The sequence below is a fragment of the Canis lupus genome, chromosome 8, assembly GCF_003254725.2.
Source record: "Canis lupus dingo isolate Sandy chromosome 8, ASM325472v2, whole genome shotgun sequence".
In the NCBI taxonomy this organism is placed as follows: domain Eukaryota; kingdom Metazoa; phylum Chordata; class Mammalia; order Carnivora; family Canidae; genus Canis; species Canis lupus.
The window spans coordinates 46,051,422-46,075,233 of NC_064250.1; the positions used below are offsets into that span (position 1 = coordinate 46,051,422).

The window sequence follows — 23,812 nt, forward strand, 5'->3', positions numbered from 1 at the left end:
GCCTGGGGCCTGTCCTCATGTCTCATTGATGAGGACACTGGCCTGTCTTGTTCACAAGGCACAAAGTGTGCTACCCAGATCTGGGTCCTGCTGCAAGCCCTCCCCGGGGCTGCCTTGGGAACCATCCTCACGACCAGGATGCTGTTGTCCAAGCTTAGCTCTGTTTGCTGCTGCTCTCAGCAGAAAAGAGCTCACACCCAGCTCTTCCAACAGCCGCTGCCATGCTGATGCTGAGGAATTCATGAAGGCACATATGGAAGTGAGCAAGAGGCTTTTCTCTCCAGTATTCTTTTGGCATAGAGGTTCCCCATGTATGCCTCTTCAGCTTTGTTCCTCATGAGCCCATCTTCAATCCAATAGCCATTTATTGAGCACTTACTATATACTAAGCATCATGCTGGACACTAACCTTGCAAATTGGCTGCTTTCCCAACTGCAACATGAATAGCTGGGTGCTTAAGCTCAGATATTCTCTATGATCCCAAGATTCTATCTACCTCTGTGATTCCCTTAATTTTGATGCTGCAAGCTGATCCCAACCTGATATGACAAAGGAATTCACATTATCTGTGTCAGGCACCTATGTAGAGCACTGGCTCTCAACCAGGGGTGACTTAACCTCCTAGGAGACATTTGGTAATATCTGGAAACATTTTTGGTTGTCACAACTTAGGGAGAGGTCACCACTGGCATCTGGTTGTGTAGAGGCCACGATTGCTGGTAAACATCCTACAGTGCACGGGGAAGCCCCACAACAGAATTATTGAGCCCAAAATGGAAATACTGCTGAGGTTGAGAAACATGGATATAAAGGGAAAGAAACCTCTTTTTGGTAACCAGAAGCACAATGATTTTCTAATGGGCACTTCCTTTCGGTTCTCCACAATAATGGAACACCCTATGAATTTCCAGCAGTCCCTATCATCTTTGTTACCTAGGCAGTGGCAGCAGGGAAGGCTGGGGGATGCAGCAGAGTGAATTTCATAGGATGTCAGTTCTGGGACCACATCCAGCTGAGTCCAGATGCTGAGCCCCCTGGAACTGACTTTCTTTATGCTTCCACTTCAGGTTCTGGTTGGCTGTCCAAGACCTCAAGAAACAACCCCTGCAGGATGTGGCCAAGAGGGTAGAAGAAATCTGGCAAGAGTTTCTGGCTCCAGGGGCCCCGAGTGCAATCAACCTGGATTCTCATAGCTACGAGATAACCAGTCAAAATGTCAAAGATGGAGGGAGATACACATTCGAAGATGCCCAGGTTTGCTTATCTACTTGAGTGGTTCTTACCTACTCAGAGGATATTCATGTGTCCACTCCACCAATCCAACCTTTAATATAAGTCCAAGGCATTGTGTATAGTTAGAATTTCAGGTTTTAATATTTGTAAGGCCGTCAGTGGAAACCATTCCAGGCAGGTGCATAGTGAACTCCTTCCTAGGATTGTCTTCCTAGGTTAGGTGTTACATTGTTACAGAGAGATAGGCACTTAGTTATATGTGTTATCTTTTCCAGGACAATCTCAAAGTGTTTTACAAAATCTGAAGTCCTGTAATGTCAGTAGTAGAATCTAGAAACCATAACACAACATCAGCAAAGTGTGTACAGTGAGCTGGCAGGGCGGTGAGTCAAGCCCACATCTAACCATGAAGCTCACGCTCATAACCCCCACCCTACACTGTTTCCATAGTGATTTCCAACTCTGCAGTTACTATTTGGGGATCACTTCTATATCCCAGGCCCTGTGCTATGTGATGAGACACCACAAGGAAGGATAGAAGCCCTGACCCTCAAGGAGGTTCCAAGCTAGTTGGGGAGAAAGACAAGAAAATGGGGAACTTTACCAATGGGAGAATCGGGGTGAGCTCCCAGGTTTAAGGTTTAAGGAAGCCCACAGGAGGAACTCCTAAGCCTGGTTGGCACAACTGGGCACTGATGCTGAGGAAGCTGGCAAAAGAAACAGAAGCCATGTAAGTCACTCTGAACAGAGTTTTTTTAAAGATAAGAATCTAGTCAGTTTTCCATTTCCTGGCCCCTAACTATGATTCCCCCTTACCCGTCCTATACCTGGTGATGGGGCTTAAGGGTTCACTCTTGTCTCCTCAGCCCTCTTCATATCTCTCACCTGTGTGGTCCCCACATAAAGAATTTGTATAGTTTGCTTTCCTACAGACATTAGTATCCAATTTAGGAAACTCAGTGGCATTGATGCACATAATAGCTTAGGAACACAATCAGTGTCCCTTTTCAGCCAAATTTGCCTGGTTATTTGCTCAGAACTTCAGAACAGAAACACCTCCCAAGCTCAACACCATAACTGTCTTTCTCGTTCCCTGGCCATGAGTTCTGCTGAATGTCGGTGCCAGGCAGATTTGGTTCTATAGAGTTCAGTGTTATTGCTTTAGGAAAGTGCAACTTCCTCACACTCTTTGCAGCTTCAAGGCAAAATATTTAAGTCATGAGAGATCTTTTTTTGTATGTGTCTTTGCTCTTGGGAGCAAGCGCATATTGATGTATCCTGATAAGGAGAGTGGTGGAGAAGCTCCATGGGTGATGAAGAAGCTCCCTGGGTGATAGAGAATCTCCTTGAGTGATGGAGAAGCTCTGTAGGTGATAGAGAGGCTCTCAGATGAATGGTCTAAAACACAGAACTCAACTCTCCATTATTCGTAAAACACGAGACCAGGGATACTGGTCAGAACCATGATGCACTCCATCTACCATTATCACTCTGGCATGATGTTAGGAAGGACTTATTTTAATCTTTTATTATAGATATGTGTAAACATGTGGCAAAGTAGGAAGAGCAGAACAAAAGCCTTTATGGGCCCTTATCCAGCCTGAGCAATCATCAATACAGGACTGATCTCATTTTATCTGTGTCCCCACCTACTTTTTCAGCTACCACTGGGTTATTTTAAAGCAAATCTGAGACATTTCCTCAATTTATCTGTGAATACCTAGGTATGTAGCATCACCAGCACCACTATCACACCTTAAAAATTATCAGTGTTCTCTTTATATCACCAAATGCCAAACAAGTGTTCAAATTTACAGCAGTGGCATAAATACCATTTTTTAATCTTTAACTTAAAATCAGAATCCAAATCAGGCCCACACATTGCAGTATATTGACATGCCTTTCAAATACCTTTTAATCTACAGGTTTCCTTTGTATCCCTCTACTCCCCTCCTTGCCCCCTTGCAATTTATTCCATAAAGAAATTGTATTCTTTGTCCTGTAGAGATTCTCACAAATCTGGCTTTTTTTTTTTATTACAGCCCTGTGGTGCTATTTAACATGTTCTTCTACCCTCTGTATTTCCTACAAATTAGTTTGATTTAGATATGTAACTGGGTTTACATTTGATGTTTGTGAGCAAAACTACTTCATAAGTTGTGTTGTGCTTTCTTGTCAGAAGACACATAAGGTCTAGTTTTCTCTCGTGATTTTAGCAAGTATTGATGTTTATTGCTTAGATCCATTCATTAATTAGGAATTACAAAATGGTAATATTCTATCATCTCACTTCATTTATTAACGGAAATACAAATAATCAAATACATCTCCTATTAGATTATCTAATAATACAATTTGTATAGGAAAGATAGGATAAGTATTTGATTCTATCCCTTTATTTTCTAGTTTTCAAAACAATGAGTGGTTTACTATCATCTTCTAATGGTGACCAATTAGGGCTTTCAGTTTTGCTTTTAATATCATTGTAAACTCACACATTTAAACATATTTACTGTGTTTTGGTCCATTTTATTTATTATTTTTATTGATGCTTGGATTGTGCCATCTCTGTCAGTGGCTCCTTTTAACATGATCTGGGTAGTCTTTGATGTCACCCAAACAGCAAAGAAGCTAAGCCCCAGATCTGGAATCAATCATTTCTCCAAGGATCCCTAGTTTCTCTTAGTGAGAAATGGTTCTTAGAGACCATAATCTAGGCACTGGAGGTGCACATTGTTCATGGTTTGGTCATCCTTTCTAGACCTTTTCAGTGGCCAGAGCTAGGAAATTAGTGGTTGTTGTTTGTGATTAAAAATACATCATAAGTTCATACTGATACTTTCCATTCAAATTGAAAACTACAGGGGATTTTATTTAACCTCTGCTTTTTATTTTTTGTGCCTCCTTTCTCTATGCTGAGAGTCTTGGTTCCCAAGGATGCCACAGATGATAGCACTAGCACTTCACATCGTTACTCTTTCACTTTCTCCTGCCTTACTACACAGCAGGCTCAGAGCTACAGTACCAACACTAGCAGCAACAATATGATTATCTCCCGGTTCGTTCATTGCTGCATAGTATTCCCTTGTGTGGAAGCACCATAGTTTAACCAACTAGTCCCCTCTTCTTGACATTTATGTTGTTTCTAATTTGAGAAAGATTTGATAGGAACTCTTAGGAAGTCAGCAGGTTGTGCCTTGACAAGTTTCTGAATACACAACCTTCATTAGTACAATGCTCTGCCATTTTTCAGGCACTGCCACAAATATGATGCCTCCTTATTGAGGTAGAGTGGACACCAGGCTACTCAGAGCCTCTCTAAGTTCCTTATTATCTGTTAGGATTCATCTCCTATGAATTCAAATACATTCTTCCTAAGTGAACTTGTTTCAACCTGTTCCCCTTTTGTTTCTTAAGTGTATTTCCACTGTAAACATACAATGTGCTTCTAACTAGCATTGCAACCTTGGGCAAGTTACTTAAACTCCCTGAGTCTTCCTTTCCTCCTCTGTACAACAGAGGTACAGGGGTCCCTACACATGGCAGCAGAAAAAGGACCAGGTGAAGTGAAGCACATCAATAACTAAAATGTGGTCCACAGTAAGATAGAATAAGTACTTACTATTTTATTTTCCTAATGTGATTAATGTTTATACCTTTCTGTTTAACATGCTTGGTGAAAAAATTCAAATAATTGCATGTAAGTTTAGCACCCAGAGATAATCTTCATTTTAGTGTATTTTCCTCCTCAATTTATGTGTACAAGGTGATTATGCAGATATGGTGATTCTGTAGCCTGCCGTTTACATTAACCAGGGTTTGGTTAAAAAAAACTAAACTTTTTCTGTAAAGGGCCAAACAGTATAAATTTTAGGCTTTGTGGGTCATATGGTCTGTGTCACTACTACTCAGTTCTGTGATACAAAAACAGCTACCTTGTAACATTACAATGTAAACAGCATAAAGAAGTGTATATGGCTGTGTTCCAAAAATCTTTATTTATGGGTACTGAAAGTTCAATCTCATATAATTTTTCATGAAATATTATTATTCTTAATTTTTTTCAGCCATTTAAAAATGTAAAAACCATTCTTAGCTCACAGAGCATAAAGAAATAGTGGGCCAGATGTGAGTTTGAGGCCTGCAGTTTGAAGCCCCTGTGCTTAACAGTATATCATGAAAATCATTGAAACACTTTAAGAAATCCAGAAAGGCAGAAAATAGAGGGTCAGGAGTGGTTAATCTTCCACTTCTTTGGGAGAGCGTATCAGAGGGGATCTGTCTTGGTGCAGTAGCACAGCAAAGCCAATCTGCAAATGTTTCCAAGTGGGTGTTGGATGTCACAGAGCAGACTGAGAAGTCAACCAGTCCCACGATCCTCTCACTGCTTACCCTTCCTGATCAGCACTGCTGCCTGTACCAGCTACTCAGGTGTGATTCAGAAGTTTCCAGGTAAGGAATAGAGCTTAAAAGCCTTAGCAGCCCATGACCAGTCTAGACTTGCACTCAGGTCTCCTGACTTATTGGCCAAGTGTCTGCTGCTCAGATCACACTGCCCCTGGATTGTTAGTTGTTGAGGGCTCGGTTGTCATGCTGAGAGCTGAAGAAACTCCTGTTTAGAAGGGCCCAGTCAGGAAGCAGGCTCTGATCCTCCTTCTGCCACCTGCTTTGTCTAGGATTGTACATTTAAGTCTTAAGCTTACATTCCTCATTTTGCTCATCTGCAACATGGGAATAATATCACCCAAGCCCTTTGAAATCCTTCCCAGTTGGGATCAGGAGCTATAAGTGGCTTCTTCAGCTGGTCACAAAGGTTCTCAGAAGGCCCTCACAGGGGTCAGAATGCCATAGAACTGTGACTGTGTGCCCTACTATTAGTGGTCAGTAGCCAGAATGGCTCAGCCAGATTTATGGATTCCTTTGAAATGGGAGGTGGTGGGGAGGCGGGTGCCGGCTCTCTTGGAGGATTTTGTTTTTTATCTGACCACATGCATTGTTATAGCAAAGTTAATTGCCTGTGTTTGCTTCCTGTGGAAATATTTCACAAGACACCCCGTCAGCATGGGCTCCGCATTTGCAACTTGTGTTTTGCTGATCCATTTGGCTTTTTTGAAAATTTGGGCCAAGACCAAATCTTCCATAAAGGTCTGTGGGCTGTGACCATAGCCCTCAGCTGTTTGCTGCGTTGTTCCAATTTCATAGATTTAGCTTTGCAAGGGGAGAAAAAAAGAAAATGGGCCATGATTTAAAAAAAAAAAAAAAAAGAAAGAAAGGACTCAGTTCTTTACGATAGGGATTGAATTCTCTGTTCTCAGCCATGGGTCATCAGAGGACCTGCATGGCCACTCACTTTGCTATGTGGTCCCAGGCAAGAATCTTGACCTTTCATGCCTTAGTTTCCTATCTAGAAAATGGGGATGATGTCTTCTATATAGCCCTCTAAGGATTTTTGAAAAACCAGATGAGCTAATGGCCCTGAAATTTTTTTGAATTAAGTAAGAAGTGCTACATATTTATGTGTATGAATGCACAAAATTAATGGCTTTAGTATTCCCAAGGTCTTATAATTCCAAGCTAGACCAAAAACAAATTCTCCCAAGAGGTCTGCTCATCTAAGGAGTTCTTAGGAGAAAAATGCAGAAAAAGTTTATAGGAGCCAATTGCTAGAGGCCTCAAGTGTCATCCTGAGGAATTCAAACTTTCTCACCCTGAAGATAGTAGGAAAGCACGGAAGGCTTTTAGCTAAGAGAGGGTATCAGAGAGTAGTGGACAGAGTGAGCTGCAGCAAGAGAAGTCTGAATCTTGGTGCATGTAATCTAAAGCTTTGCTGGTGGTGTTTGGAGGAGAATGAAACCACAGAAAGTATTGAGAACCTAAGGCTTCCTTTTAGGGCGTTCACCCCTTTCGAGCCTCTGAAGGCTGGAGGAGGGAGATGGGAGTCAGCCTGCTGGCACAGTGGCTGCTTGCTTCAATTTAAAAAGTCTCAGATGTTCCCAGGATTGTGTCACTGGGTCAATTCAATCATTCGTCCATCTTCCCATCCACCCATTGCATGAGCAGTCATTCTCCCTTTCCAGTTGGGAGACCTTGACCTGTGAGCTGTGAAGATCTATAGTGAGGGAAATTGCAAATAGAGCAGGAGACTTGGATGACTCTGCCATCAGAAAGAGCTTGTCTAAGAGCATATCATTCTTTACAAATGAAACAAAACAGGTCTAAGAAAACACTTCATTGAAATTGGATTGGATTGGAAATCTGTCCATCAAATGGATTGACAGTTGAACTGGGCAGACCAACCCAGCCTTTGCCTCCAGTTTCTACAGGATCCTGTGTTGGTTTCCTAGCTGTCCAAGCCCTAGTACTTTCCTGCCTTGCAGGAGCTGCTGAAATGCCTCACCGAGGCCCATCTAGGCCTTCCAACACTTCTGGACTTGAAAGTTCTTTGATGAGAATTTGGTTTTCTTTGCCTTTCATAAGTCCTCACAGCACTAAAGTAATGTTCTGCACGGTTCAAGTCTTAAAAAAATTTCCTTGACAACTCTGTCCAGAATTATAATACTCTGAGCTGCACTTGTCATTAGAAAAAAGAAGGACAATTTGTCCCTTGGCTTTCTACTTTGAAAAATCTTGCCAAACAACCTTGGGGAACACATATAGTAGGTGATCAATAAAAACCAGTTAAGTTACATTTCTACAATATGCTAATTCAGCAAAACTTGGAATACTCACTAAGAGTCATGTGTTCTGCGAATATACAGATACATAGGAGGGCCCCTTCCCTTAAGTAGACCTCAATCTAAGTTACTGAAACTCGACTCAGCCATCATCCGTGCATGGAATAATCAAAGGGCAACCTCAAGACCAAAATGAGGATGGGTGATGAAAGAGATGAAAAATATACCAGCAAGTCTACACCTACTTTAAATAGACAAGAAGCCTCTAGTCAAAAGTCTCTATTATTATCTCAACTAAGATGTTTAAATGCAACTTGATTAAGGAATGTAAGGCTTCTAACATGTGCTTTGTTTAAAAGCCAGAGCTTTTATGTGAAGTACACATTTACGTTTGTCCCAGTTTATTCAGAAGTAGAAGTCTTCGTAGCCTGATGAAGGCTGTTCACCTTTGCTCTGGTGGTGGAGGTGGTGGCATTGTGTGCCTGTATCACAAGACTGCACCAAGTTTCCTGATATTAATCCTCAATTGGAGGGCATTTCCTGGTATGCTTCCCATGCCAGGCATAATTTAATAAAGAATGCCATGGCACTGCTTGCTCCAGGAATTACTCATTTTATTCTGTGGGTGGTTTTATTTTAGGGAGACGAACAGCAGAGGGAGGGATGCATTCTCCAAAAGAACAGATCCGTTGTTTGTGATCTGGTTCTGTTTATCACCACACAGGCTAGTAGTTCCTAGAGAGAAGGCGCCAGAGAGCTAAATTCCAAAATTTCTTTGTGGATGCTTCAGAGCATAGATTGCTTGCACCAAACCCCATGACCTTGAAGAGGAAAAGGAAAATACTTCTGAGATAATGCCCATGGTATTTTGGGGAGGTAAAAAGCAATACACAAAGTTGTGTTCAAAGCTACTTTTCTCTCCAGAATAGCATCAAATGCCTGCACCCTTTGGTCAGTTAAATTGAACACATTGATAGAGACGCTTCACAGGTAAAGATAAATAATGCATACTTACATTCTCTTATGATTTGAATGCTGCATTACATGGAAACAAGGGTTCCTGTGTTCCGTTTAGAAGGACAAAGAAATCAAACAGGGGCTTCTCATTTAAGAGCCACATGATCCTAGGATGGTCATCTAAAGCTGCTCCATGAGGACAACACACTGCCACCTTTCCATACCGTCATGGCATCTTTTCTGTTGCCTCTCCTGCATCTATTTGGCAGATACTGATTTAGGACCCGCATTAAGTCCTTAGCCCTGTGCAGTCCCATCTTGTGTCCTCCTGCAGGACCCATGTTGAAACAAGTGTTAATTTATCCTAGGCCCCAGATAACCATGCCTAGGGTCTGAGGACCTTTGTTTTATGATATTCCAGAGTCTCTTGAAAGGGATAACTTGCTTTGATACAGACCTGCTGCTCATGGCTTGCCAAGGGCCCAGTCAGCCCCCAGAGCATTGCCAGGTCAGGACATTCCTTCTAGTATGAGAGGCAGGTTGCCTACGGTCTGTGAGGTAAGAAACCTGAGCCTGTTGCCCTGGGTGTCCCAGCTACCACCATCCCTGATGGTGGAGATAGTAAATGGCTCCCGAAGGGCGGCTCATCTACTACAAGGATGAGTCAGATCAGGACGTGAGAGAAAATCCCTAACGTTTCTGCCAACCACACATCGAAATCGTTTTTCACGCAAGACTGACTCCCCTCAAAACTCCAACTCAAGGACAATGAAAAGCAACATGTTGCTGGGAGAGAGTGTGAGCTTTGGGGTCACACGGTTCTGGGTTCAAATCCTAGCTCTTGCACTTGTTAAGTGACCAGTCACTTAACCTTTTAGAGTTTCAGTATTCTCATCTATAAAGTGGTTGTTTAAACCTAAGCACCGATTCAGAGCAAACAATAGCAACTAAAAGAATGTAACCGGGCTCTGCTTCACTTTTTCTACTACCTCAGGGCTCTTGGAGTCTTTGGTCTCACCCCCATGTCATTCCTAGCAAGGACAGTCACAACATGGAGGCCAATTATTATTACTTTACACGTGTATGGTTTTTACAGTGCTTTCACTTCTATTTCCTCATTTAGTTGTGTGATGGGTAGGGCCAGAAAGGGGCAGGGCCAGGACCTGAATCAGAGCCTATGGATCCCAGTCCAGTCTTGCTTCCCTCACTCTGCCCAGCAACATCACATTCTGCCCCACAACCTCATCTTCCTCCAAGGGATTGCGATGGACCCAGCAGTCCCCAAAGTCTAGGATGTTGTTCCAGGAAGTCTAGATGTGGAGGGCAGAAATGAGGCACATATCTCTACAAAAAGAAAAATAGGACACTTGAAAATCACAAGAAGGGCTCTTGGCAGCTGTTGCAATGCTCCAGCTGAGTGGTTTCCCACTCTAGGAGGATGTTCGAAAGCTGGGAAATGAGACCGTAGCTGTTTTAGGGACCCATAGCAAAGAGGAGGACATGAGGGTGCTCTTAAATAATTCGACTGCTCCAGCATGCTTGGGCCCCAGGCTCCAGGCATTGGTCGTATTACCTTCTCCAGTGCTTGTGAGGGTCACTGTGTTTTGCCTAAAAATAAGGGAGATTTCCAAACAAGGACTATCACAGCAAAACATTGATTTGAAGCAGGTGTGGTTTTGAGACAGCTTGCACTGCTTGCTCCTTCCAGCGCCCACATATGTCTCGCGCCCTACCGATTCCAGTTGTTTTTGCTTCTGCCTTAGCATCCCAGGCGAGCCGAGCTCCCCATCCCAGGCCTGGGTCCAAAAAGGGAAATGAGGGTGGAGTGTCTCATCAGGATGACATCTCTGTACTAGAATTGTCAGACACTACAGGGGTTGATTCCTTCCCCACTCTGAGAATTGTGGCGAAGATGTTCAGTATGCTTTAGGGCCCCAAAGCATCAGTTGCTCAGCCCCATGGAGAACCATCCTCATCCTCCCTGGAGTAGGAAGGCACCCTTCCCATACATCAGGAAGGCTAGTTCTGCTTGTGAACTATGTGTAGTCCACTCACCTACCCCTTTCTGAGGGGGAGAAGAAATAAGGAGGAGGAGGGAGGAAGGGAGGGAAGGAAGGAGTGAGGAAAGAGATAAAGATGGAGGGAAGGAAAGAAAGGAGAGAAAAAGAGAGAAGGGAAGAAGGGGAGGATGGGAAAGGAAGATAAGACAAGACAAGAAAAGGCAAAGAAGAGAGAAGATCAAACCTCTTTTTCTCTAGCCCCAGAGGAATTCCATCAGTGGGGGCTTCCTGGTTTTGCCAGTGGCTCTTTGCAGATTCTGGATATACATTTCCCTTAAAGCTGGTTGTCTTCAGAGCAGGGGAAACAAACCAGAACCTCCCATAAATCAGTAGAGGTCACTGCCAAAAGCTTTGTACACTTGCTGTCCCTGGCAGTGATAAACTCATTGCATTTGGGAACTGGCCAAAGACCCTGAGTCCTATCTTAATTCTCATTCCCAGAAAAACCTCAGTGCTCCGTTCACCCACCCCCTGTTTACTGTCTTTGTGCTTCTTAGACACAAGCTGGCAAGGAGGAAGGAACAGTGTTCCATAATCGGGTATATCAAAGGCCCCACTTCTTGGCTCAGTGGAGCAGAGAAGGGTAGGGGACAGTCATGGATCTCCAGACTGTGAGAAAGGGAGGCCCGGGCGGGGATAAGTGGGGACATACGCTATTCTAGCAGGGTAGGTCATCCCATATGTACCCATTCCCTGCTCCCTGTGCTGGCACTTTGTCATTGGAGCCCTTAGCTCAAACATACCCCCAGATCTACAAAAGTTTCAGATTTACTCTCTTGCTGATGGGAGAAGCCCACTGCAAGGAGCCACACAAAATTCACTAGCGGCTGGGACCTGAGACTGCTTTGGGAGTCATAGTCTGTCACTTTGTGCATCAATCTTGCCTCATAGCATCTAAGCTTTACGACAGCAGGGACTTAGTCTTATTCAGGCTGTCACCTCAATGCCTGACAGAGTGCCTGTACCTAGTAGATGCTCATTAAATATTTGCTGACTATTCCTGTGACTAAATGTTTAGACACCTGCTTTATCCTGCTCTTTTTAAATTGACAAGTTCTTTCTTTTAATGGACCGGGCTTTTCCATCCCACAGTGAAGCTGGAGGAATTAGCTGGATCAGGGGTGAAATTTGTCGCCAAGGCCAGAAGTGCTGGACTGGGAGAGATCTCCTTACTTCCCTTGGGCCTGTAGGGGGGTATTTTGAGAGCTACACCTGGGATTTAGATTCCTCCGAGAAGCCGGAATAAGAAGCAGGGACCTGTTACCTTGAAGAGGGGTTTGGAGAGGGTTCAGGTCTGAGTGACAGGTCTCTCCAGACAACTCAGGAGCCACCTGGCTCTGTCAGCCAGACACAAGCGATGCCTGAGACAAGAAAGAGACAGTGAGTCATTAACATTTGTACCTAAGATTTAATGGTAGAACAATTTAAAGAGACAACATGTGAGAACAAAGACTGCAGTGCCTCAGCCTAGGCTCTGAGGCCATTACAGATGACCCAAGATGATCACACACAGGATTCCTTCGAGCTGAGTGTAAGCCCCACTCCCCTTCCACGCAGAGGGCAGGAACTGGTGAGCATAAACCACAAGCATGGAGCCTGTAAACTCGCTGGATGTTACACACACACAAGCACTCCAGTGAACCTGGAAACAATGTCATCGACGTCAAACCTGTGCTGGACACTGCACATATATAAGAAATAAAGACATACTGTTCCTACCCTCAAGGAGCTTAAACTAAAATGGGCTCAATTTTTGTCCGAAAATTGCAGGAAAACACAAAGTGAAGCGTGTTCTCACTAGGTTTATTAAATGCACCATGTCTGGATTATCAAAGTCAGTTCATATCCAAGCCACTCACTGTTGAATTTTGCTTGGCTCCTTGCAGTAGGCCATCCCATTAAGCAGCTTGCATCCTGCCTTTATAAATATGGGGGCATCACAGGAAGAATGACACTGGTGCCCAAACTGAAGATGATTTGGAGAAGGGTCCACATGTGGCCAAGGACTTGCTTGCTTTTTGCTCTCACTTTCTTTTGAGGTGGAAAGGGAGAGGCTCCCAGAAAGCCCTTGCCATTGTCCCAGGTTCCTCTGGGGTATGACAGCAGCTTGGCCAGGTATCTCTAAAGTGTACCCCCCAGGGATGCCTGGGTAGCGCAGCGGTTGAGCATCTGCCTTCAACTCAGGGCATGATCCTGGAGTTCCAGGATCGAGTCCCACATCGGGCTCCCTATGGAGCTTCTCCCTCTGCCTGTGTCTCTGCCTCTCTCTGTGTCTCTCATGAATAAATAAATAAAATCCTTAATAAAAAAATAAAATGTGCCCCCTGGCTGAGGGGAAGCTTCCCTTCCTCTACCCTCTCCTGGAAAGTGAATACCCAGGGAAGAGGTCCTTAATGACCAGTCCTGCCTCTCAACTGAGCACTCTCTCCTCACCAACCCACTCTTCATTCCCCTGAGCCTCGGGCCCAGGTCCAGCTTCATGGGATGAACAATGAGTATATAAGGGAAGATGCTTCCTCTACCAGGCCAGCCTCTGCCAACAATCCCACCCTCCCTAGTGAAAGCCCACCATCCCTCTTAACAGCCAGGCTTTCCTGTATAGCTGAGCTACATTCATTCCATCACAACTGATAAGTAACGCTTTTTCAATCAACGAACTCCTTCTTTTAAGGTAGCAGGCTTTCTCTGCCCTTGCTGAGGACAGATCTGTTAGGAAGGGCCCACAGACTATAGGAATTAGCTGGAAATCACGGGTGAAATTCATCACCAAGGCCAGAATACAAATGCCTCTAGAAGCCCGGGTGAAGAGAGGGCATCACGCCACAGCATCTGCCTCTCCTGGATGTAAGCCTTAGGTCTGTTATATTTGCTCACATGCCCCATAAATGGTTGCCAAGGGCACTCTTCCAGGATAGGATGGTGGCCCTAACATGCACAACTGACCTATTTGCATCATTGCCTATGGAGTTGTTAGGGTTTTTTAAGTGAAGCTTCTTATTTTGAGATACTTCTAGATTCACATACGGTTGTAAGACATAATACAGAAATGTACCAGTTCCCCAGTTTCCTGTAATGGTAACATCTATAAATCCATAGTATGATATCATAACTATAATATTGACATTGCTACATCCACTGAGTGTATCAGATTTCCCAATTTTACTTGTACTCATGTGTGTGTTTAGTTCTATACAGCTCCATCACCCCAAGAATCCTTCATATTGTCTTTTATAACCACACCCTTCCCTACCTCCTCCCATCCTTAGCCCCTGGCAACCGCTAATCTGTTGTCTGTTTCTATAATTTGTCATTTTAAGAATGTTACATAAATGGAATCATACAGTATGTAACCTCTGGGGATTGGCTCTTTCACTCATCATCACTCCCTCGAGATTCATCCAAGTGGTTGGGTCTATCAGTAGTCTGTCGCTTCTCACTGCTGTACCTGTGGCTTTAATCATTAAGCAATATTTGCATCTCAACGTGGCACCAAGGCCCAATTACAAAGCCTTTGGGACATGATCCTCAAGGAGATTTCATTTTAAGAGAGAAAATATATTTTGTTTGAAGTTTCTGGGTGGGAAAAAACCAAAACAAACTGTTGTCGAGTGTTTCTAGACACATGCAAGCACACCCCAGTTTGTTTCTTTCCTAAAACAGTGGCCAGTTGGGTTGTGATTCCCCTTCCTTAGCAGCAGTTAACAGTGCTTTCTTGTGTCTTCCCACCTCCTTCCTTCTCAGGAACACATCTACAAGTTGATGAAGAGTGACAGCTATGCCCGCTTCCTCCGGTCGAATGCTTACCAGGACTTGCTGCTGGCCAAGAAGAAGGTATCTTTGGGAAGGGCAGGCCTGCCTTTCTTAGCACTGTTAACCCTTGCCTGCTGCTTGCTGCTGGTGTAAAATGAGAATATCATCCCTTGGGTTTTATTTTTCTCTTTTCTTCTTTCCCTTCTCCATCTGCTCCCACTCCAAGGGAAGACAAGTAGAAACATCACCACCCCAGCGCACCCCCAAGGTCCAGGGGGTAGCATCCTGGCTCCATGTTCCCATTACCTTGGTCTGCACGTTCTGCCCACAGTAGGGAGTATGGCCAAATACGAAGGCCACAGAGTGGCTCAGCACAAGGGTTCAGGACTGGCAGTGATGCCAGTGAATCCCTTAGGAAACCAGAAAGAGCCCCTCACTGGAAAGTCTGGTCCCCTTACCTACCACAGACTTTAAATAAAGTCTGACCAACTCAGAGATGAGGATGAGGCAAGGATAGGCCAGCCCCCTCACTGAGTAGAAAACCTTCCAGGTTTTAGGTCCTCCCCCCAAGCTCCCATCTGGCCCCAGAAGTCACTCCTGGGGTTGTTCCTTCCCTGGTGCCCCCACAGCCATGAAATAACTGTACCCTATCTTCTTATTCCTCCTTCCCTTGGAATCAAGTCATAGTCCCCTGCAGCCCTTGGTGTCTGGATGGGGGTGCCCAGGGACCCTCAGCATGTAGATGACAAGGGGCAGCTGAAGCAGGAGAATGCAGCTGGAATCCTGGGAGGAGGGAAGGAAGAGCCTTGAGGGGCCTGAGGTCTGAGAAAGGGAAGGAGGCTCGGGATTCCAGTATGCCTGCAAACCCTCTGCACTTTCCAGCTATCGTGCTCCGAGACCCACGTGTGGTTAAGTGTGGCTCTCCTTGCACCCAAAGCCGCAACTTCCGTGCCGTGCCACTTAGGAATATGTGCATCCCCTCTTCTCCCCTCTCAGCCCGCCAACCCCAGTCCCTAAGCTTGCAGTGGTCCACCCACATGCTCTCTGTCAGGGCTGCCTCTGCCCGCCACGCAACCCTTCTCTCTGTGTACTGTCCACCTTGTGTGCCAGGACCTGTCTGCGTATCTGGTTGGTACCATTTAACTCTAGAGTCTACAAGAGCATTTATATCCTATTCTCCTGCCCTTAGGTAGCCCTGAGAATATCCCTGATAGTCTGAGCAAGGAAAAGGGACTTCTAGAATGCCCAGACTTTATTAGTTTCCTGCACCCCTTCCATCAAGTGTCACTGCTTGATGGAAAATGTGAAGCCTGGCCTGTTGCCAGCTCCCTTGAAGGAGGATGTAGGTAGAGGGCCTCTGATGGAGGGGAACATCAGATGCTCATTTTTTCAAGAAAAGTTATGAACCCTTCTGGTATCTCCAGCCCAGATCTCATGGGAGAAGGTCAAAATGAATGTTCCTATTTCTCGTGCCTCGAGACCCTGAACCGATGACAATTTGGAGAAGTTCTAAGGTTCTGGCAGTCTGGCTTCCGCACCCACCTACATACCCAGGAGAAGCCGGAGGCCATTCAATCTCCGTAAGAGTCTGAACACAAAGTGGAAACGCACCCTGGCACAGGGAGTGGAGCTGATACACACCTGTGCCCGCAGGTCATCCCAGAAGAGGAGAACTTCTCAGAGGAGATCCCTCACGTGAGGAAGGGATCCATGGTTTGCCTGTGAAATGTTACATGTGAAACTCGTTAGAATTATCCTCCCAGCCCCCAAATGAAGAGAAGTTCTTTGGCAGGAAACTCTTGCAGATGCCAACACCCTTGCAATGCCCAAGGGTTAATTGTTTCCAAAAACAGTGACAAAACCTCCTTTTTCTTCCATTTCTCCCTGAGAGTCTCCAGGTGTGGATTGGATTTGTAACTCGGCATTTTCAGGTAGGCCTAGAAGTACCTTGATTTCAGAAATGGGCTTACCGTGCGATATAAATGTCCAGGGCATAAAGGTATGTGAGGGTCACATGCTCCAGCTACAAGAGGGGGCCCAGATCGGCCTCACTTTTCAGCTTTTCCATCTTGTGATGGAGTCTGAAGCCACAGCCTCCCGAGCCTTCAACCCCTAGTTCATCCTCTATCCTAATATTGTCAAAGATAAAGTTAGTTGCTCTGGCAAACCAGGGACCTGTGTGAGCTGGATTTTGCGGGCTGCTCCAGCACATGCAAGGCAGGAACCCGAATGAGTCAGGTCGATGGTGACCCTTTGTGAGCAGCAACCCAGTAGCCAGAGACAAGAAGGACAGGCACACCGTGCTAGCTGCAGGGACCAGGACCAGCCCGACCCAAGCCAAGTGCGTGCCACCTGGGCCTCGCACGGGACTGAAGCTGAGTCCTGCCGTCCCCAGAGCCGGGACTTGGTGTGGTAACCTTCGGGTCCTCGTGTGAGGAGAAAGACCAGCCTGGCTCTGCTGTGGTGTGTTGTGTGTGTGTGTGTGTGTGTGTGTGTGTGTGTTGTGTTTTCCTTCTGCAACATCCTGTCTCCTGGCAGCCAGCTGAGGGGTGAGGGTCGTGACTGCCATCTGAGAAGCCCTCTGACCTTGTCTGCACAGACAGGTGGCTGCCCTTTGCCTGTCCCTCTGCTTCCAGCACACTGCAGACCCACAGGCACCTGGCTGTGTCTTCAGCTCTCTAGTTCCATTTTTGCTGGACGTGTGTGTCTGTATCCATGTGAGTGATTATACTCTCCAGATTTCCCAGGGTCAGGGCTCTAGGATAAACCGGCCAGTGTTTGGGATGTAGTTCTCTCCCAAAGCTCTTGGGAAAGCAGGAAACTTAGAGACAGGGTCAGGTGCACACCACAGCCTCCCTGTGGTAGGGAGCGATGAGGCCTGGGGAAAGGATTCAAGGGCTTTGCCTCTTCTTGCCCTGGCAGGGGCTCCTTAGCTAAGAGTTCTCCACAGAGGTGTCTGCGCCTCCTGGAGCCTGTCCTGTGTGAACCTCGGAAGTGGTCACCTGCCTGCATCCGAGAGAGCGTTTTCTGTCCGAAACACTCCTTCTCAGGCCCAAGACCCTTTGTCAACACAAAGGACACGCAGGTAGACCCTCCTTGCTCTAGGGACACAGAATGAAAGTCAGTAGGGGGCCAGCGGGAAGTCACTGGAGTTAGCACACCTTCTGGCTGCGTCTGGGTGGGAGGAATCTCAGAACCCAGGCTCCGGGAAGAGTTGATGACCTCACCTTGCCCACAGCCACTTCCTGATGTCCTGTCAGGATGCCCTACACATACTCAGCCTTCAGAGGTGGTAGCCTTTGCTGGGGTCCTACTCCAAGGCCCCCCAGGTGAATGCCCCCGGTCTCAGGGACCCAAACCAGGGGCTCCAGCGGCCCACACAGCCAGCGGGAAGCAGGGAGCAGGCTGCTCCAAACTGCCGCCCGCGGGAGGCCCCGTGCAAAGGCCCGGGGGCCTCGACCCTGAGCCCCCCACGATCCTGGCCGCTCTAGATGCAGACACCCCTCTCTGCTAGCTGCTCCGAGGAGGCGGCACCACTCCTGGCGGGCTTCTGTTGGCTGTCTCTCCCCCTGACTCACGTACAGCGCTGGCTGCTTCTCTTTTCCCCGTTTTTCCGCCCTGTTTTGCTGTTGTTTTTGTTCATTAGCTGCCGCTGCTGCTGTTTGGAAACCACATGTAAGCTGAAGAGGTTTTTTTTCTGTATTTTTCTCCCTACCTTTTTTTTTTTTTTCCCCTAAAGCCAGAAAGTGAGCCAGGTCGTAGAACTTCCTTAGAAAAGTTCACTCGCAGTGTGGTAAGTTCAGCTGGTTTTCTTCCCTCAACGTTTCTTCTGGGGTTTTTGTTTGTTTGTTTCTTCCATCTTTTTTTCTTTTTCTTTTTCTTTCTTTTTCTTTTTCTTTTTCTTTTTCTTTTTCTTTCTTTCTTTCTTTTTTTTTTTTTTTTTTTTTTTTTTTTTTTTTTTTTTTTTTTGGTGTTGGTTGTTGTTTCCTTCGGGGTGGGAGGGAGTCCAGTGCTTTCCCCCCACTCAACACACCCTTTTTCTTTTGCGAGCGTCTGCAGCTTCTCTTCTAGGGACGGGTTTGCAAAACCCGAGCGGCTCCCTCTGCAGAAGGTGCATACACAGCCGCCCAGCCCCAGGGCCCCCCCGCACTTGATCTTCTGTCCGGGGCGTTGAGGAGGAAGTACCCCACTGCCCTTGGGGCTGCACGGCTTGTGCATCTTCTGCAGCAGCTCAGGGAGAAGGCCATCGAACTGTACCATGAAATAAATTGGCTCAGAACCATAGCTCATCTTAAAAAAATAAAAAAGAAAATCCAAATTCCCCTCTGTGAACTCTGGCAGTCATGCAGGTGCAGGTCGCGAGCTGATGCTGCAACGTGGCGGCTTTTGCGTGTGCAGGAGGTGGCCGAGCTGCATGGGTTCTGGCGATGCGGTCTAGCTGGTGTGTGTGTTAGTGGCCTCTGCATGAGTTCCGCCGGCCCTTACAGCCCCTGTCAGCCTCATCCACATAGTGTAACAGGGAGAGGAGGGCAGTAGCCGTGGGGTGGAAGGAACAGCAAGTCCCTGCACTGTCCCTGTGTGCCCAGGGGCAAGACCTTAGCAAAGTCCCCAGGTTGTGATTGTGACCCAAGGGGTAAAGGTGGGCTATAGGTTCACTCTTCTTGTAGGGAAGCTGCTTGTTTCTCATGCACATCCAGCCTAGAGGGTGGTAGAGAGCAACATAGTGGCATATAGGAGACCCCGTGCTAAGAGGGGAGAGCACTGAATGAGGACACCTTCCCCATGGTACATGGTGGAAGTTCTGTGCTGTGGTCTGTAGAACAGCACAGACCCACCTCTCCTCTTTGTGCCATTTTCTCCAAGATTTGAGCATAGGGCTTAGTGTACAGGAAGTACTCCGTCTCACTCATTCACGCACTCATCAAAAACGAGCTGCTGAGTTCATGGGGCCCAGCCAGCCCTATTAATGCCATCCAGCAGAAACCAAAATGGCAGCCAGGGAAGAGGACTCCCCTGCATGGAACCGGCCCCACTTCCCTTCCCAAATGACAGGAACCCACTGAGGCTGACTTTCCCCTTGGTTGAAGAGGAGAGTCCTTGTAAACCTATTATGTGATCCGTATCTTTATTTCATTTTTTTTTATTGTAAATGCTAAGAATTCTGGGTTGAAAGCAATCTGTCATAGCTAGAACTGAAATATTATTTCGAATTTGCTTGATGTAAACATCACAATAGCTGTAGTAGGTGGCAGTTAAAATATGAGTGAGTGTTCATCCCTTTTCTTCTTTGGTCTTCTCTCTCTATGGGCTTTCCTCATTAGAAATCAGAACTTGCAGGATGGAAGGCCTACTGGTCCCTGGTGTGTCTTTGTGACTGGCGTGTCATGACTATGTGGCTTCACACACCAAGAAGGTGCCTCAGGCTGTCAGAGGCAAGGCCTAGGGGAGTTTCTCCATCCCTGAAGCCCTATGGAGAGTGGTGGGAACCCATCCTTCCCTATTGCTTTTGAGGCCTGCATGCTGTGGGTAGAGGATGTTTAAGGATTTTGCTGATAAACCCAGAGTGTAGGCAACTTGGACCACTGGGTGCAAACTGCAGGAGAGCGGAACTCCCACAGACCCATGGAGGTTCTCATGGGCTGAGAGTGTAAGAGAGGAAGGAAGCCTGGTATCCAGACAAGATGTTCAAATATCTCCAGGCTGCTTTTCACAAGAAGTAGGTATCAGGAAAGGCAAGAATGATCTCAGTGAAACTCTGTGAAGAGCTTTTAATGATGTCTCTTCATCCCATAAGTAGTGTTGGGTCAGTGGTTCTGCAAAGTCTGTTAACAGAGCATTTGGAACAAGAAATACCAGACACCTTCCAAGCGTCTCAAGTGTGCATGTAGGACAACTTACAGAGTTGTTTTCAGGACTAGCTGAAGGAGAAAAATCTTCCAAGCTACTGAGATTTTTAGCATCTATACGATAAAAGATCCAAACTTCAAAAAAAAGTTTATAAATTCCCTGCTGTTCTTTTTTGAAGACTCTAATGGGTGGTGCATTCCAATCTTTTGGTTCCAGTGGTGGAAATGGATCTGCATTGAGGCATCCACACTCCCTGTGCGCTCAGGGCAGCACCATATACCCACAAGATGTGGCTGTGTTTGAAAAAATGGTCTATGGTTATATAATAGTGGCAACTCTCAGGGCGCTTGAGGCTGGAACCCCAGAACTTTGTCTAAAACAGCCCAGTGTTCTAATCAAATGGAATTAACCAACTAACCAACATGTTTTGCAATCTGATAGTCATTTTCTAGATATACTACTATACATAAAGTGCTAAGTTTTTCTAAAGGAAGATCTATACGAATATATCATCTAGTACCTACTGCAAATTATAAAACTCAATGAAAGACAAGTTGAATAGCATTTCCACATTGCTGGGAAAGGTGTTTAAGAGGGCATCTATGTCATGGGACTAGTAATGGAAAAATTAAGGAGCGAAGCTAGGGAGTTTCTGGACCAAAGATGTGGGCCAGCTGCCATTTAGGACTCTTTGGTGGCAAGAGGCCTTGATCCAAGTGGTTGGATAGCTCAGTCAGCTCTTCTCTCATACCAGTTTCCTTTCTTTTCTTGGTAAAAGAGAAACCTTTGGAGAACGCAGATTGTTCTTTCCGAGTTTTAAGATGTATTATGACACGGAGGGATTATCTGTTGAAGGCCAGAGATGGCCCCTTTTACATGAGATCCTAGGGAGCAGTTTAATGTGGTTCATGGAAGCTGCTAGGGCCTTGCGAGTTTGGGCACAGAGGGGGCCTTGGAACCCCCAGTAGAGGCAGCAATGTGTGAGCTTCTCCTTCCAATGGAAATTGCATTCTGAGTCACCCAGAATTTGAATACAACGCGATTATCAGTGGACAACTATCATGTAGTTGGGTGTCCTAGAGCCACAGGGTCCACACAAAGCCCTGCCCATTTGACAGGGAAGGCTCAAATTTTTTTTTTTTTTTTTTTTTTTTTTCTAGAAGGCTCAGATTTAAGACCAAACAGAACTGAAAGTCTATGGGTTGGTGCAACCAGCCCATGTTGTACCTTCATTCAAAACAGAAAATAGGACTCCTCCAATGGGGCCATGCCCCACAGACGGCCAGCTGGCCAAGCACAGTGCAGGCTAGATTTCGGCCCCTACTTGACCTTCAGCTGCCCTTGGGCAGTGACTGACCCACACCACTGTACATGGGGGGCCTGGTCCGAGGGAGCCCAGTCCAAGAACTCGAACCAAAGCAGCCTCACAAGGGGGAGCCCCACATGTGATTTCAGGCTATACAAACACAGCCTATCTCTCTCCTAGTCCTGTGTGCTGGGAAGCTTCCTTCCACCACAACTATAAAATGTGTAAGCCACAGCAGGAAACCTGCGGTGCATCGCGGTGGCTCACCTTTGCATCACCTTCCCCCTCCTCCTCTGATTCCTTGGTGGAGGTCCTGGTGGTACCGCGTGGTGGAGCAGGGGACTTCTCCAACTAAAGACCACTCTGTACTGCTCACTGCCCAGCAGCCTGCCATTCTCTGCCATCTGCCTGGTTTTGCTGTTGACACATGACGAGGAGGGCGTGAGGGCGGCCAGAGCTGGAAGGCTTGCCGCCCCTTTGCTCTCCCTTAGGTATGCTCCTTTCCTCAGAGCCTCTTGGGACAGGAGGGGCCCCACCGTGGCTGCCTCTGACACACAGGACCCGGGATGCGTAGGAGGAGGGTGAGGGGAAGCAAAGCGCCTTCCACCGAGGCTCAGTGGCAGCAATTTGATTGTCCCTTTCTGGGTGGTGGCCGAAGCTACCTGGTGAGAACTCCAGCCTGGGGAGGAGAGAATGTCCTCTCTCCTCGTGTACAGTTCTGTGGAAGAGGCCACAGGGGGGCCTCGAGGGAGGGGAAATGGCAGCCCAAGTGATGCTGGCAGGAGCTTCCCCTGACACCTTGGCCGAGGGGGTTGGTTGAAGCCTCAGCTGCCCTCTCAAGAGCTTCATCACCCAGAGCCTCAGGCCCTAAAGATGGGAAATGGGGTTGCTGGGGCCTGAGCGAGCACTAGAGGCCCCAGAGAAGAGCGGAGATGAGGACCGGGTATCCATCCACCTATGAGGACATGGCAGTGGAGCTTTGTCAAGGTGCTCCTTGGAATTGAAACCATGGGGCCCGAAGCCGAGGGTTGCATGGCACATTCCCAGTGGCATCTCCACAACAGGCATTTCCGTCTTGCCTGCCAAAGCTGCCAAGGAATGCAGCAGGAAAGTCAGCTGGAGACCAGGAAGCTCTGGAAGCCAGCTGTCACCCACCCTCCCTCGCCCCTCCCTCCCTCTCCCTTTCCTCCTTCTTGGCCAAAAGAAAAGCTAATGAGAGGGGGAAAGTCAGCAGCTCACCTTCCCTCCTTCCCCAGGCAGCTCTGCGGAAGAAACCCTCAGCCCCAGGCCCAGGTGCTGAAGAGGAAGTGGAAGGCTGAGGCTCCTGGCAGGTGAGGCAGTAGGCAGACCAGGAGGGGGCCACCCCAGCCCAGCAGTAGCAGCCCCTTCCCCCAGGAGGCTGTCCCCCACCAGAGTGTCATGGGGAACAGCCACCCACTCTGGTGGCATGAGTCCTCAAATACCTGGACTCAGCAGGGCCCCTGAAGGGCTTTGACCTTAGGCCAAAAAATCCTTTTGGGCCTCTAGCAAAGTACTCTTGGCTAAAAATCTTTACATACGGTTGGTTTTGACTGCAAATAGTTCTTGGGCCCCTTTGAAACCACGAGATCAGACTGTCGTTCTAGGCTCTCTCCGGCCAGAGCCCCGAGGCCCAGCAATAGTGAAACCGTGGCCTGCCTGGAGATGGAGATGGACTTCCATGGTAGAATTTGGGAAAGAAAGCATAAAATCCTACCTCTTTTGAGCAGTGAGGACTTCTGGGGCCCTGTGGAACTCCTCAGCAGCCCCCATGCAGAGTGGCTCCTGCTCTCATCCCCAGGGCTCACTCACACACTGTGACCCCTGGAGGGCAGGGGGGGAGGGGTCACCAGAAACAGGGTAAGCAACACATGCCAATCACTCCTGTCAGTTCTGCAGTCCCTGCCCTTCCAGATGGATGCCCAGCTGGGTGTGTGTTGGGATTAGGTAAGGGGTGAGGTCCGCT

The 23,812-nt window shown here is 46.9% G+C and overlaps 1 protein-coding gene across 18 annotated transcripts in view; it reads left to right on the forward strand.

Moving 5' to 3' along the window:
* The window catches only part of RGS6 (regulator of G protein signaling 6), a 580,135-nt gene that overhangs the window by 536,672 nt on the left and 19,651 nt on the right, over window positions 1-23,812 (forward strand). For 13 of the 18 annotated variants that reach the window (XM_049113649.1, XM_025443423.3, XM_025443435.3 and 10 more), the window contains 3 exons: window positions 1,069-1,255; window positions 14,667-14,756; window positions 18,415-18,468. In XM_049113649.1, the coding sequence (XP_048969606.1) occupies window positions 1,069-1,255; window positions 14,667-14,756; window positions 18,415-18,468 (331 nt within the window). Of the gene's footprint in view, window positions 1-1,068; window positions 1,256-14,666; window positions 14,757-18,414; window positions 18,469-23,084; window positions 23,160-23,812 lie in introns of all 18 variants that reach the window. The other 5 variants (XR_007412708.1, XM_025443437.3, XM_035719494.2 and 2 more) reach the window with 3 other exon arrangements.